Source organism: Nomascus leucogenys, chromosome 2, assembly GCF_006542625.1.
Source record: "Nomascus leucogenys isolate Asia chromosome 2, Asia_NLE_v1, whole genome shotgun sequence".
In the NCBI taxonomy this organism is placed as follows: domain Eukaryota; kingdom Metazoa; phylum Chordata; class Mammalia; order Primates; family Hylobatidae; genus Nomascus; species Nomascus leucogenys.
In genome coordinates this window covers 155,989,047-156,001,918 of record NC_044382.1, presented here as the reverse complement: position 1 = coordinate 156,001,918, position 12,872 = coordinate 155,989,047, and the positions used below count along the sequence as shown (strand labels likewise).

The window sequence follows — 12,872 nt, the reverse complement described above, 5'->3', positions numbered from 1 at the left end:
AGGCGGGAGCCAGAACCAGGTCACCTGGTTTCCATCCACCGCTAGGAGCTAAGAGCCTATTTCTCCCTGCAGGGAAGCACAGCCGCAGTGAGAGAAGAAAAGCCACCTGGGTTTCTTTTTCCTTTTTTTTTTTTTTCTGAAACAAGGTGTTGCTCTGACACCCAAGCTGGAGTGCAGGGGTGTAATCATGACCCATTGCAGCCTTGACTTCCTGGGCTCAAGCGATCCTCCCGCCTCAGCCTCCCAAAGTGCTGGGAGTACAGGTGTGAGCTACTGCACCTGACTCAGATTTCTTTTGTGTAAAATAACAAATGAGTAGAACAAAGATGCTAGGGAGTCTTCTTTGAAACAATCCTGTGTGTGCTTGTAAAAGATGACAGGTTTCAGCCGGGCGCGGTGGCTCACGCCTGTAATCCCAGCACTTTAGGAGGCCGAGGCGGGCGGATCACGAGGTCAGGAGATCGAGACCATCTTGGCTAACACAGTGAAACTCCGTCTCTACTAAAAACACAAAAAATTAGCCATGCCTGGTGGCAGGCGCCTGTAGTCCCAGCTACTCAGGAGGCTGAGACAGCAGAATGGCTTGAACCCGGGAGGTGGAGCTTGCAGTGAGCCGAGATCGCACCACTGCACTCCAGCCTGGGCGACAGAACGAGACTCCGACTCAAAAAAAAAAAAAAAAAAAAGATGACAGATTTCATTTGGAAGACAGATGTCTGTGGGACATTTGCCACCTGCAGTTCCCCCGGCAGCTTCGAGAGGAAGGTCGTCCCACACTGCAGGGAGGTGGGTGGTGGACGGAGGTTACCAGGCAGCCTCAGCCTCCATCTGCCTGGGAGCGTCAGCCCAGCCAGACAAGGGGTTTGGTGGGAGGAGGTCGGATCCTGACCAACCTGTGGCTACTGGCGCTGGGTGTCTTGCCCCTGTGACCTCACTTCCTCACCTGCAGGACAGAGATGACTCCTGCTCAATCTTCCCAGACATGGCGTTACCTCGAATAAAAAGTCAGGCGGCAGACACACAGGCACGATCATCAGTGACAATGGCAGTGAGGCCACCAGGGCCCCCTGGCCAGGCTCGGCCCAAGGGTGCCCTGCCCTGGACTCTCTTAGGCTTGGGGTCAGGACAGGGATGGCTCTGGGGGAGCCCATGCTCTCTGCATGGGAAGGGGTACGACTTCCCTTTTCACCCCACCCCCAGAGGAAGATCTCACACATCTTGAGGAGGCCATAGCATTTGGCTACATCGGGCCCAACCCCCACGCGTGGCCCCTGCTTAAACGCTGACTGACAGTGAGTGAAGCCATCTCTGATCTGTCCCACGTCGAGGGGTTTCCTGCTTCCCAGGTCTCAGAAGCACCAGGGCCAGGGCAGACAGGGGGACGCAGCACACCCATTCCTGGTGGACGCATGAACTGGTAACAGTCCAAAGCAGGCACCCTGCAGCAACTTTCAAATCACGCACCGCCCCCCTACACCCACCGCCAACACTCCTGGAAGGCACAGGCACCTGGCCACACACTCACGACATCCCTCCTAAGAGGTTTCTTTTGAGACAGAATCTCGCTCTGTCGCCAAGGCTGGAGTGCAGTGGCATGATCTCTGCTCACTGCAAGCCCTGCCTCCCGGGTTCATGCCATTCTCCTGCCTCAGCCTCCCGAGTAGCTGAGACTACAGGCGCCCGCCACCACGCCGGGCTACTTTTTTGTATTTTTAGTAGAGACAGGGTTTCACCGTGTTAGCCAGGATGGTCTTGATCTCCTGACCTCGTGATCCGCCCACCTCGGCCTCCCAAAGTGCTGGGATTACAGGCGTGAGCCACAGTGCCTGGCCCCCTCCAAACAGTTTAACACTCGAAACACAGATGTGTCCACTTGAGACACGTCTGTAAATCCAGCACTTTGGGAGGCCGAGGCAGGTGGATCACCTGAGGTACAGGGTTCAAGACCAGCCTGGCCAACATGGTGAAACCCCATCTCTACTAGATTTCACACGGGGACACTGGGCAGCCATGAAAGAGAACGAGAGCCCTTTGTGCAGAGAAAACCCAAGACCCACACTGAGGGAAAGAGAGGGCAGCCCCTGAGTTCAGGAGGAGACAGAGCCACCTGCCTGCTGCACAGACAAAACACACTCTCACCCCTGGCTGCCGGACACCCTTCATTGCACTCTGCACTTTGATTTGGAGCATGTGGAGGTGCGAGTGTAAGGAAATCAAGGTGTGAGAGTGATCAAGCCCGCAGCACCCACGTCAGTCTTAGAATTCAGGGTGGGGGCCTGGTGGCCTGGAGCAAACACAGATGTGCTGTCCAACAGCCTGTGTGGCTTCCTTGCTTCCCTGGTTCCCGCTGATGAAACAGAGACATCACCTACCATAAGAGTTACTGTAGGCCGGGCACGGTGGCTCACGCCTGTCATCCCAGCACTTTGGGAGGCCGAGGCAAGCGGATCACCTGAGGGAAGGGGTTCAAGACCAGCCTGGCCAACATGGTGAAACCCCATCTCTACTAAACATACAAAAATTAGGCCGGGCGCGGTGGCTCACGCTTGTAATCCCAGCACTTTGGGAGGCCGAGGCAGGCGGATCACGAGGTCAGGAGATCGAGACCACGGTGAAACCCCGTCTCTACTAAAAATAAAAAAATTAGCCGGGCGTGGTGGCGGGCACCTGTAGACCCAGCTACTCGGAGAGGCTGAGGCATGGGAATGGCGTGAACGCGGGAGGCGGAGCTTGCAGTGAGCCGAGACTGCGCCACTGCACTCCAGCCTGAGCGACAGAGCCAGACTCTGTCTAAAAAAAAAATAAATAAATAAAAATAAAAAAATAAAAATACAAAAATTAGCTGGGCGTGGTGGCAGGTGCCTGTAGTCCCAGCTACTCAGGAGGCTGAGGCAGGAGAATGGCACGAACCCAGGAGGTGGAGTTTGCAGTGAGGTGAGATTGCACCACTGCACTCCAGCCTCGGCAATATGGTAAGACCCCGTCTCTTAAAAATAATAATAAAAAAAAAATAGCTGAGCGTAGTAGTGTTTGCCTGTGGTCCCAGTTACTCTGGAGGCGGAGGTGGGAGGATCATTTGACCCCCGCAGGCGGAGACTGCAGTGAGCCGAGGCACTCCTGGGCGACAGAGCAAGACTTGTCTCAAAAAAAACAAAAAAAGCAGCTGCTGAGAGCAGGCAAATGGAAGCCCAGAGGGAGAAACGCCCTCACGAAACCAGGGAGTCTGTTTGTTTAGCAAACAGAGCGTGTTCTTTGGGTCAGAGGGAACCACGTGGTTGAGCCGTGCGCTTCCGCTTGCATTTCACTTCCGCCAGTGCCCTCTCAGAGGGCGGTGGCTGATCCCTGGCTGACAGCAACCCACTTCTTCCTTAAACTCACACGCCCCCCGCGCGGGGCGTCCTCCCAGGATGCCAGGCATTAATGTGTACAGAGACCCGACTCGGGGAGGTGTGTGTTGGCCACAGAACTGCCCTCAGCAGTGCTCCTGGGTCCCCCACTTCTCCGCTCCTGCAGGGATCCCGACTCAGCCCCTGCCTGGCGTGTCTCAAGTCTTGAGATCAGCCCTAAGGGGACCCCACCGCTGGTCACAGCAGAAAGGCAGCAGCTGAGAGGTGACAGCGTCAGATGCTACCTCAGAGGGTGCCCTCTCTCTTGGTTAATAAGCACCCCTGTCACATGCGCCTCACGATGCAGCTATGCCATTAATCCCAGTCCAAGAGGTCCAGAGAAGCTGAGGAACTGGCCCAAGGCCACCCAGCTGAGTCTGACCCTGGGCCCAGCCTTGGCTCCAGGGCTGACATGGGGACCTGGACTCTTCCCCCTCACCACCATCCGAGTCCCCTGAGAGGGGGAGTGCCTCACTCCTGCAGCAGCAGACCAGGGAACTTGTTACAGATGCGGATTCTCAGGCTGACTTGGGAAGGTCAGGGTCAGATGTTCCGGAGCAGGACTCGGATTTGGATTTAACAGGCCCGACAACGGAGCCTCGAGTCCTGCTCGAGGGAGAAGACCTGCAATTCCAGAACCCAGCGATGGGCCAGGCACGGGCAGCTTTGGAAACACAGATTCCTGGGGCCTGCAAAGGCCTACAGAACTGGAATCTGGGTGCAGGATTTTTTTTTTTTTTTTTTTTTAGCTGGAGTTTCACTCATTACCCAGGCTGGAGTGCAATGGCAGGATCCTGGCTCACCACAAGCTCCGCCTCCCGGGTTCAAGCAATTCTCCTGCCTCATCCTCTCGAGTAGCTGGGATTACAGGCATGCACCACTATGCCTGGCTAATTTTGTATTTTTTACTAGAGATGGGGTTTCTCCATGTTGGTCAGGCTGGTCTTGAACTCCCGACCTCGGGTGATCTGCCTGCCTCGGCCTCCCAAAGTGCTGGGATGACAGGCGTGAGCCACCGTGCCCGGCCGGGGGATATTTTTCACAGCTCTCTGGGTGTGGTGAGACCTTCACAGCAGAAGTCAAGGTGGTTCTGGGTGAATGTACATTCAGGATTCTTGCATTTCACTGTATATAAATTTCACCTCAAAAGAAACAACTATAAACAAACGGTGTCTGCTTAATACCACACAGGCTGAAGTATTTAGGGGAACTGTCCTACCCTGTCCTATCGTCCACTACTTCCCTGAAATGCATTAAAATGAGATGGAAGGGAGGATGGAGAGAGACGCAAGGAAATACCTGGAGACATGGAGGAGGATCTGGAGGTGGGTGGTGGGTACTCCCTGAGATTCTCGACCCCCGGCCCGCCACAGTAGGCAGAATCACGGCCCCTAAAGCTGTCTGTGTTCTAACCCCAGAACCTGTGAGCGTGAACCGAGAGGAGCCTCAGTGGCAGGTGAGGGTTCAGGTGCTGACCCCTGACAAGGCAGATGTACCAAAGGGAGCCTAAGGTGGCAGGTGAGGGTCCGGGTGCTGACCCCTGACAAGGCAGATGTACCGAGAGGAGCTTCAGTGGCAGGTGAGGGTCCGGGTGCTGACCCGACAGGTAGATCGTCCTGGGTTTCTGACCTCTTAAACTGTAAGAGAATAACCTATGTTTGTTTTGTTTTTGTTTTTGAAATGGAGTCTCACTGTGTCGCTCAGGCTGGAGCGCAGTGGCGCAATTTCGACTCACTACAACCTCCACCTCCCAGGTTGAAGAGATTCTCCTGCCTTAGCCTCCTCAACAGCTGGGACTACAGACGCCCACCACCAAGCCCAGCAAATTTTTGTATTTTTAGTAGAGACGGGATTTCATTATGTTGGCCAGGCTGTTCTCAAACTCCTGACCTCATTTGATCCGCCGGCCTCAGCCTCCCAAAGTGCTGGGATTACAGGCGTGAGCCACCGCACCGGGCCCATACACTCCTTTAACTATTCCCACGCACTCCTCCTGCTCCTTAGTCCCAGAGAGACACACGCGCTGGAATGAAGGGGTCTTCGGAATGAGGAGGAGAGTAGCCAGGCAAGGCTGGGCCCTTCCTCCAGGTGTCCTCGACTTCCCTGGCACGAGCTGATTTGCCTAATTACCAGGTGTGTTTCCCGCCCGCCTTCCTCCTAAACCGGGCCTCAACCCTATCCGCCCTCAGAGGAGTCAGAATGAACGATCAGAGCCGAAACCTGTCTTCCTGTGCTGAGACCCACTAGTATGTTTGCTTAAATGGGCCGCATCCCAGGACCAGACCAACCAGTCCCTACAGGCTGTGGGAGCCAGCTCTCACCAGCACTCCAATACCCCTGCTGCTGAATTAGAAAGACATAGCAGACTCTTTCCTATCTGGGGCAGACAAACTACTCTCTGTGGACATCAGGCTGGTGGTGAGTCGGTGTACGAGGGCCTGGAAGGTGGCAGTGAGGATGGGGCCACGTCCCCACCATTAACCAAATCTCAACAGTAGCACGGGGACCCCACGCCTTTGCTCAAAAGCACAAGGCAGAACTTGCAAGAGCTGCCCAAGCCAGGGCTCAGCGAACAGTCACATGGGCTATGCTTATGGGGCGTCTGCGACGACGGCCAACCGCGAGCGCAGGCAGGTTCACAGATGTCTCCATAAAGAAAACAGGCTTGCTGCAGGACTGCCTTCCTGTGAGGTAATCCTTGCTCAGAGGTGAGACTATATCGGGAATGCCATGTACAAACAAACGCCAGCTCACAGAGACACACCCAGCTCACGCCCACACCCACACACAGCGGCCAGCCTCCTTCCCGCTTTCTACATGGGAGGGTTCAGGGATGGAGGTCATTTTACATCACAGGGAAACATGCCCCGGAGGAGTGCCCAGCCCCCACCGGGTGCACTTTGCAGAATCCCTCCCTGAGAATCCAGTCAGGATTCGCAGCCTGGACCCACACGTGCTGCTCCCCGAGGCGGGTCCCACGAGCGCAGAGGTGTGGATCCCTTGCTGCCACCCCCACTGGCCAGTGCTTCCGGAGCCGGACGTGCCCCAGGGGCTGCACAGACGTTAACAGCAGCGCTGCGGCTTGTCCCTCCCATTTCACAGAGAAGGAAACTGAGGAACAAAGGCGAAGCTTCTCAAGCCCAGCAGGCCGTAGGGGCCTGAGCTGAACCTGCCCACGAGCCCAGCAGGCCATAGGGGCTGAGCTGAACCTGCCCCCGATTCCACCTGGGTGGCTGCTTTCCCTTTGTGGACTTGAGTCTTCTCATTTGTAAAATGGGAATCAAAACAGTGCCTTTGGCCAGGCGGGTGTGGTGGCTCACGTCTGTCATCCCAGCACTTTGGGAGGCTGTGGCCAACAGATCACGAGGTCAGGAGTTCGAAACCAGCCTGGCCAACATGGTGAAACCCCATCTCTACTAAAAACACAAAAAAATGGCCGGGTACGGTGGCTCATGCCTGTCATCCCAGCACTTTGGGAAGCTGAGGCAGGCGGATCACCTGAGGTCAGCAGTTCGAGACCAGCCTGGCCAACATGGTGAAACCCTATCTCTACTAAAAACACAAAAGTTAGCCGGGCATGGTGGCACATGCCTGTAATCCCAGCTACTCGGGAGGCTGAAGCAGGAGAATCACTTGAACCTGGGGAGGCAGAGGTTGCAGTGAGCTGAGATCACACCATTGCACTCCAGCCTGGGCAGCAGAGCAAAACTCCATCTCAGAAAAAAAAAAAAAAAATTAGCTGGGTTTGGTGGTGGGCGCCTGTAATCCCAGCTGCTTGGGAGGCTGAGGCAGGAGAATCCCTTGAACTCAGGAGGCTGAGGTTGCAGTGAGCCGAGATGGTGCCATTGCACTCCAGCCTGGGCGACATGAGTGAAACTCTGTCTCAAAAAACAACAACAACAACAACAAAAAACAGGGCCCTTCATCACAGGAGCAAACAAGAGAATGGAAGGGCACGGCTCAGCCCGGCTCCGCAAACGCCCCTGGATGCTGAAACATGCCCACCTGTCAGGGCTGCCTGGCCTCATCTCCATACCATGTCTTGACTGAGTGCCCCTCCCAGCGTGCAATAGAAGCAGGGCCTGAGCTCCGAGGGTGCCCGGGGACAGTGAGGGCAGGTGACGCTGGCCGTGATGCCCCTCAGCTCTGGTGAGGAGTCAGGAAGGCCTGACAGAAGCCACCTGGTTTAAGGAATGCATTCCAACCAGAAGTGTCCTGGCTTCCAGAGGGAGACACAGCAGGAGGAAAATATTATCTCCTCTGGAAGGAGAATTTCATCTTTCCAATCAGTTCTTGCTTTTCTCCAGCACAACTACAGACACCATCTCCAGAAAACAACTAAACACTCACGTGCACACGTTTGCAGAGTGCTATTTTAAAATAAAGGCAAGCTCACCAGACATCCTGGCCACCGAGGAGGCCCAGCCAGCCCAGATCCAGCGGCAGAACAGGCAGGCTGGCTGTGGGCTCGAGGCCACGGCATTCCTCGGAAAGGCAGACTCCAGCACAGACACACAAACGGGCTTCCGTGGGTGAAAAGGATGCCCCTTCACACAGGCCATAACCATGGGGTGCTTCCTGGGCCCAGAGCCCCTCTCTCGCCTCACGCGGGCACGCGCTGCCATCACTCTGCCTTGAGGAGTAATGGGAGCAAGAAGCTGGGGCCTGCACATCAGCACGTCGTGGGATGGAGAGGGAACCAGGGGAGGGAAGAGCTTTGCCCTCTGCAGAGCTCCAGACATGGACACGGTGCCCCGTGCTGCCTAGATCACTACGGACATTTCTGTTTGGAACACAGGCCGCGAGATGAACGGGTTGGGAAGGCTTAGACATCTGGGACTGTGCAGGGCTGCGAAACAGAACCCCAGAGCCAGTGCTCTAGGGGTGCCTTAGAGGCAGATGGCCTGAGAGCCAGGCAGAAGGGGGAGGGGCAGGAGCAAGGGCAGGAGATACCTAGAGGACCAGCAACGTGGGGCATCCTAGCGTAAAGAGCGGGGCCTGCCTGTGAAAAAGTTTAGCATCCAGGCCGGGTGTGGTGGCTCACACCTGTAATCGCAGCACTTTGGGAGGCCAAGGCGGGCGGATCACAAGGTCAGGAGATCGAGACCATCCTGGCTAACACGGTGAAACCCCGTCTCTAAGAAAAATACAAAAAAATTAGCCGGGCGTGGTGGCGGGCACCTGTAGTCCCAGCTACTCGGGAGGCCAAGGCAGGAGAATGGCGTGAACCAGGGAGGCGGAGCTTGCAGTGAGCCAAGATCGCACCACTGCACTCCAGCCTGGTGACAGAGCAAGACTGTCTCGAAAAAAAGAAAAAGGTTAGCATCCAAAGTTGACAAGAAAAAACATTCAAAAAATAGGGTCACGTGTAAAGTGGCCAAGCAGGGTGAAGAGGGCAGGTGATGGAAGGAAGGGCCATCCCACCCACCTCGCACATGGACTACACAGACCCTCATTACTACTGTGTCCGAGATGTATTTGAGAAACCAGCCAGCTGGGTGCGGTGGCTCACGCTTGTAATCCCAGCACTTTGGGAGGCAAAGGCAGGCGGATCACAAGGTCAGGAGATCGAGACCATCCTGGCTAACACAGTGAAACCCCGTCTCTACTAAAAATACAAAAAATTAGCCGGGCGTGGTGACGGGCGCCTGTAGTCCCAGCTACTTGGGAGGCTGAGGCAGGAGAATGGCGTGAACCCGGGAGGCGGAGCTTGCAGTGAGCCGAGATTGTGCCACTGCACTCCAGCCTGGGTGACAGAGTGAGACTCCGTCTCAAAAAAAAAAAAAAAAAAAAAAGCTTCTAAGCAGTTACAAAGTCTTCAGAGTATAGATTAAGAAGTCTCTTCTAGTCATTTCTTTCCTAATGTTAGCTTGGAAATGAGAAGTATTACTACTTGTATGCTAAGATAATATTATTCATCCTCCTAAATATGATTTAGTTTGTTGTTGGTTTTTTTCAAAGTTGTTTTACACACCTACTGCCCATATTCAGTTTGTGTGAGGGGGTGGGTACTGAAGACCCAAGGTTACAGGTTGAGAAATTCAACTGGCCTAAAAAACTGAGACTAAAATGCCAACAAGTGAGATGTGGATGTTTTCCTATTGATATTTACAGGCAGAAATAAATATGCATCTTTTAATGTATTTACTTATCACTTAAGTCACAGAGAAAGGCTGGGTTGGCCACCTTTGAGGAGACAGCTGGCCTGATGTCTCAGCTGACTCAGAAGCACCACAAGGATGGCAGAGAAAGTTCAGGGTAATAGATTTTTCTTAAACCTTCAAGAGACAGCAAGTCATAAACCTCATTCACCTTCATAAGACAGGGTTATGAACAGAAAACAAAGATCGTATCAAATAAAAAATGAACTGGACCACAGGTGGGTACCGCCCCCTAAGGTCAACACAGTGCCCTGCCTGAACTTTGAACCCCAGCCAGGAACTGCTGCCGGGGCTGTGAGGACCAGGAAGGGGCCACACCACCCAGGGATGGAGGTGGAGAGAATCAGATCAGTGCTCTGAGGACGACTTGCACAGCACCAACAGGAAGCAGGTGGCTGGGCTCCCCGCACAGCTCAGACAGATGAGGAGCTCTGCATTCTAACCACTGGCAAACACTTACCACTGTGTGCCTCGGTTTCCCCATCTTTACAGTCAGAGGGTCAGACCGACCAGGCTGCCTATTTACAGTCAGAGGGCAGAGGGTCAGACCAACCAGGCTGCCTACGGCCCCCTCCTGCTCTGCACTTATCTCCAAGGATGGGGTGAAGTCCAGGCACCCTTTCACAGAGGCTCTGTGAGCATGCAGCCTTCTGGGCCCCATGCACCTGCCGTCTCAGCCCACCCTCTGGGCGGCAGTGGGCACAGCCCTGAGGGATGCCACACTGAATCTGAACGCTGCCACTGTCTGGGGGCCCGGGCGAGCCTGCGCCTTGGGTTTCTCCAGAGGGAGTAAAACTTCAGGGCCTGCTCTTGCTGTCACCTGTGTGGGATACTGCAAATGGCAGGAGTGTGGAGGCAGCTGGGGGGGGCTCCAGGATGAGCAGGACCTGGTGAAGGAACAAGGAAGGGCTCTTGGGTGGGGCACAGCGGCCCCCACCCCGCGTGGCTCTGTCACTTGCTTCTGTCTGGCCTTCCCCTGGCCCTTCCTGGTCCTCCACAGAGGCCTGCTCATGCAAACCCACAGCTCTCAGGCCTGGAGACAGTCCAGCAAACACACAGCCTGCCTCTGCCCCCCGGCAGGGTACCAGCTTTTGGGGTGATATCACATGCTCCAAGCCAGCACTCCAGCTCTCCAGGGAGGAAATCACTTTCGGTTTTTTTTTGTAAAGGGTAAATAATCACTTCAGCTCATCATTCTCACTAACTTCAAGTATCTTTCTAGGGCTTAATTGTTGGTTCTGGTTGATGGTTAAGAATAGAAACGCCAAGCAGGCTCTCCCCCCAACTTTACACACCCCTTCCTCTCCCAATTAAACCCAGGAATTTAGTGTCAGTTCAGACGCCAAGTGAGGCACAGCCCCCCACCTCCCACCCAGGAGAAAATGCCCCAAGGGGACGCTTCTGTCTCCCTTCCTGCTGAAGGCAGGGGAGGAGTCGCCCCAGCAAAGGCCCAGCTCCGTGCTCCCTGAGCCACCGGCCCAAGTCCCTCTCCCGGAGGAAGCCAGGCCACCGGGGAGCAGCCTGCCCCGCGCTGGGAGAGGCGTCAGGTGGGGGGGTCCAGGAGGGGAACGTCCAGGGCGGGGGAGGGAGAGGAAGGAGGAGGAAAGAAGGAGGGAAGGAGGGACGGAAAGGGGGAGGGAGGGAGCTCCGGGTCTCGCAGAGAGGGGGGTCTCCCGCTCCAGAACCGGTCGCAGCCTCTCCGCCTGGCCAACCCCCACCCAGGAGGCGGGACGGACGCCCAAGACCGCGGTCCCCGCCGGCTGCCCCGCCCCCGGCCTCACCCGCGGCCTCGGGCTCCCGCGCCCCGACCGAGCCGTCCCCGCGCAGCAGGAGATCCCCGGTATCCCGCAGGCGCCGGCCCGGCGAGCCCCGCAGCCCGCGGCAGCCCTGGAAGCATACGGCCCACGCCTGCTCCTCGTTGAGCGGCTGCTCGTAGGCCTTCAGCACCTCCTCCAGGGACAGCTCCCAGGGCTCCGGCCGCCCCGCGCCCGCCGCGTCGCCGCCGCAGCTGCCCGCCCGGGCCATGGCGGGGCCGTCATCGCCTCCCGCGCACCGGGCCCGCGTCCATGCAGCCGCGCCTTCCGCCGCGCAGGGTCAGCCTGGCCGCCCCGCCCCGCGCGAGCGCCTCAGGTGGGGGCGGGGCGGCGACGGGGGCGGGGCGCGGAGGGGGCGGGGCGCGGAGGGGGAGGGGTGAGGTGGGGGAGGGACGCGGGGGGGGGCGGGGAGTGGAGGGCGCGCGGGGAGAGGCCCGGAGGGGGAGGGGTAAGGGGGAGAGGCCCGGCGGGGGAGGGCGGGGCGCGGGCAGGTACGGAGAGGCTGGGGCTCAGGGCTGGGGACGCGGGGGCGCGGGGTCGAGGCCGGGGTGAGAACCCCTCTGGGGTGCTGGGCAGGACCGGGGTGAGGGTTGGGGAGTGCAGACATGGGCCAGGGCCCGCGCGCTCGGACACGCGGTGACACCCCCGGCGCTCCCCCTCAGACCCAGACGGCCGATGCCCACGCAAGCCCAGGCCGGCATCCAGCAGGGGGCACTGCGGTGACCGCGGGGAGCCTGAGAGGTTTGCCGCTGGGAACGCGGGAGGGAGCCGGGAGGAGCTGAGCAGACAAAGCCCGCAGTGGCCTCCCCTAGCCCCGGGCAAGGTGACCTCCGGGGGTTGTCGCAGGGTAGCTGGGGTGAGGGCGACTCCCCGCATCCGGCCTTCAGGTATGAAGCCCTTAATAAATGCCTCTGCCTAGCAGGGAATGTGCCTGCAGTGACGTCTCCAGGGTGTCCTTGAAAAATAAACACACACGGTTGGCCACTGATGGCCTGCATCGCATTTGGGGCGTGTTTGTATGTTCAGGCCGGGTCACTCCTGGAGACTGGGTGTTCGCCTGAGGGACGCAAGGGGAACTCGGTTGGGGCTCATCCCGAGGCCTCTCCATAGCTGTGCCAGATCTGAGTAACTGGGCAAGAAAATGCACTTGGGGCATAAACGGTCCCAAGCCTGGGTGCTGCCAGTACCACCCAGGGGCATCAAATGCAGATCCCTGGGCTCCAGGGCTGGAGATTCTGATGCAGGTCCGAGGTGAAACTTGGGGCACTTAAAGTTCCCTGGTCACCCAGGAGTTCTAGACCTGCCTGGACAACGTAGTCAGATCCCATGCCAGAAAAGAAGTCCCACAATGATTTTTTTTTCTTTTTTTTTTAGAGACAAGGTCTCACCCAGGCTGAAGTGCAATGGTACAATCGTAGCTCACTATAACCTCAAATTCCTGGGCTCAAGTGATCCTCCCACCTCAGCTTCCTGAGTAGATGGGACTAAAGGCATGAACCACCACGCCCAGC

General features: G+C 57.0%; 1 protein-coding gene across 2 annotated transcripts in view; it reads right to left on the bottom strand.

Moving 5' to 3' along the window:
• SPIRE2 (spire type actin nucleation factor 2) overlaps nt 1–11,671 on the bottom strand; it is a 43,092-nt gene extending 31,421 nt beyond the window's left edge. For both annotated transcript variants that reach the window (XR_004032023.1, XM_030820974.1), the window contains exon 1: nt 11,329–11,671. Coding sequence is in view for 1 of the 2 variants with exons in the window: in XM_030820974.1 (XP_030676834.1) it covers nt 11,329–11,572 (244 nt within the window). In the remaining variant the exon portion in view is untranslated. The remainder of the gene's footprint in view (nt 1–11,328) is intronic.
• Nucleotides 11,672–12,872: the final 1,201 nt, after the last annotated feature.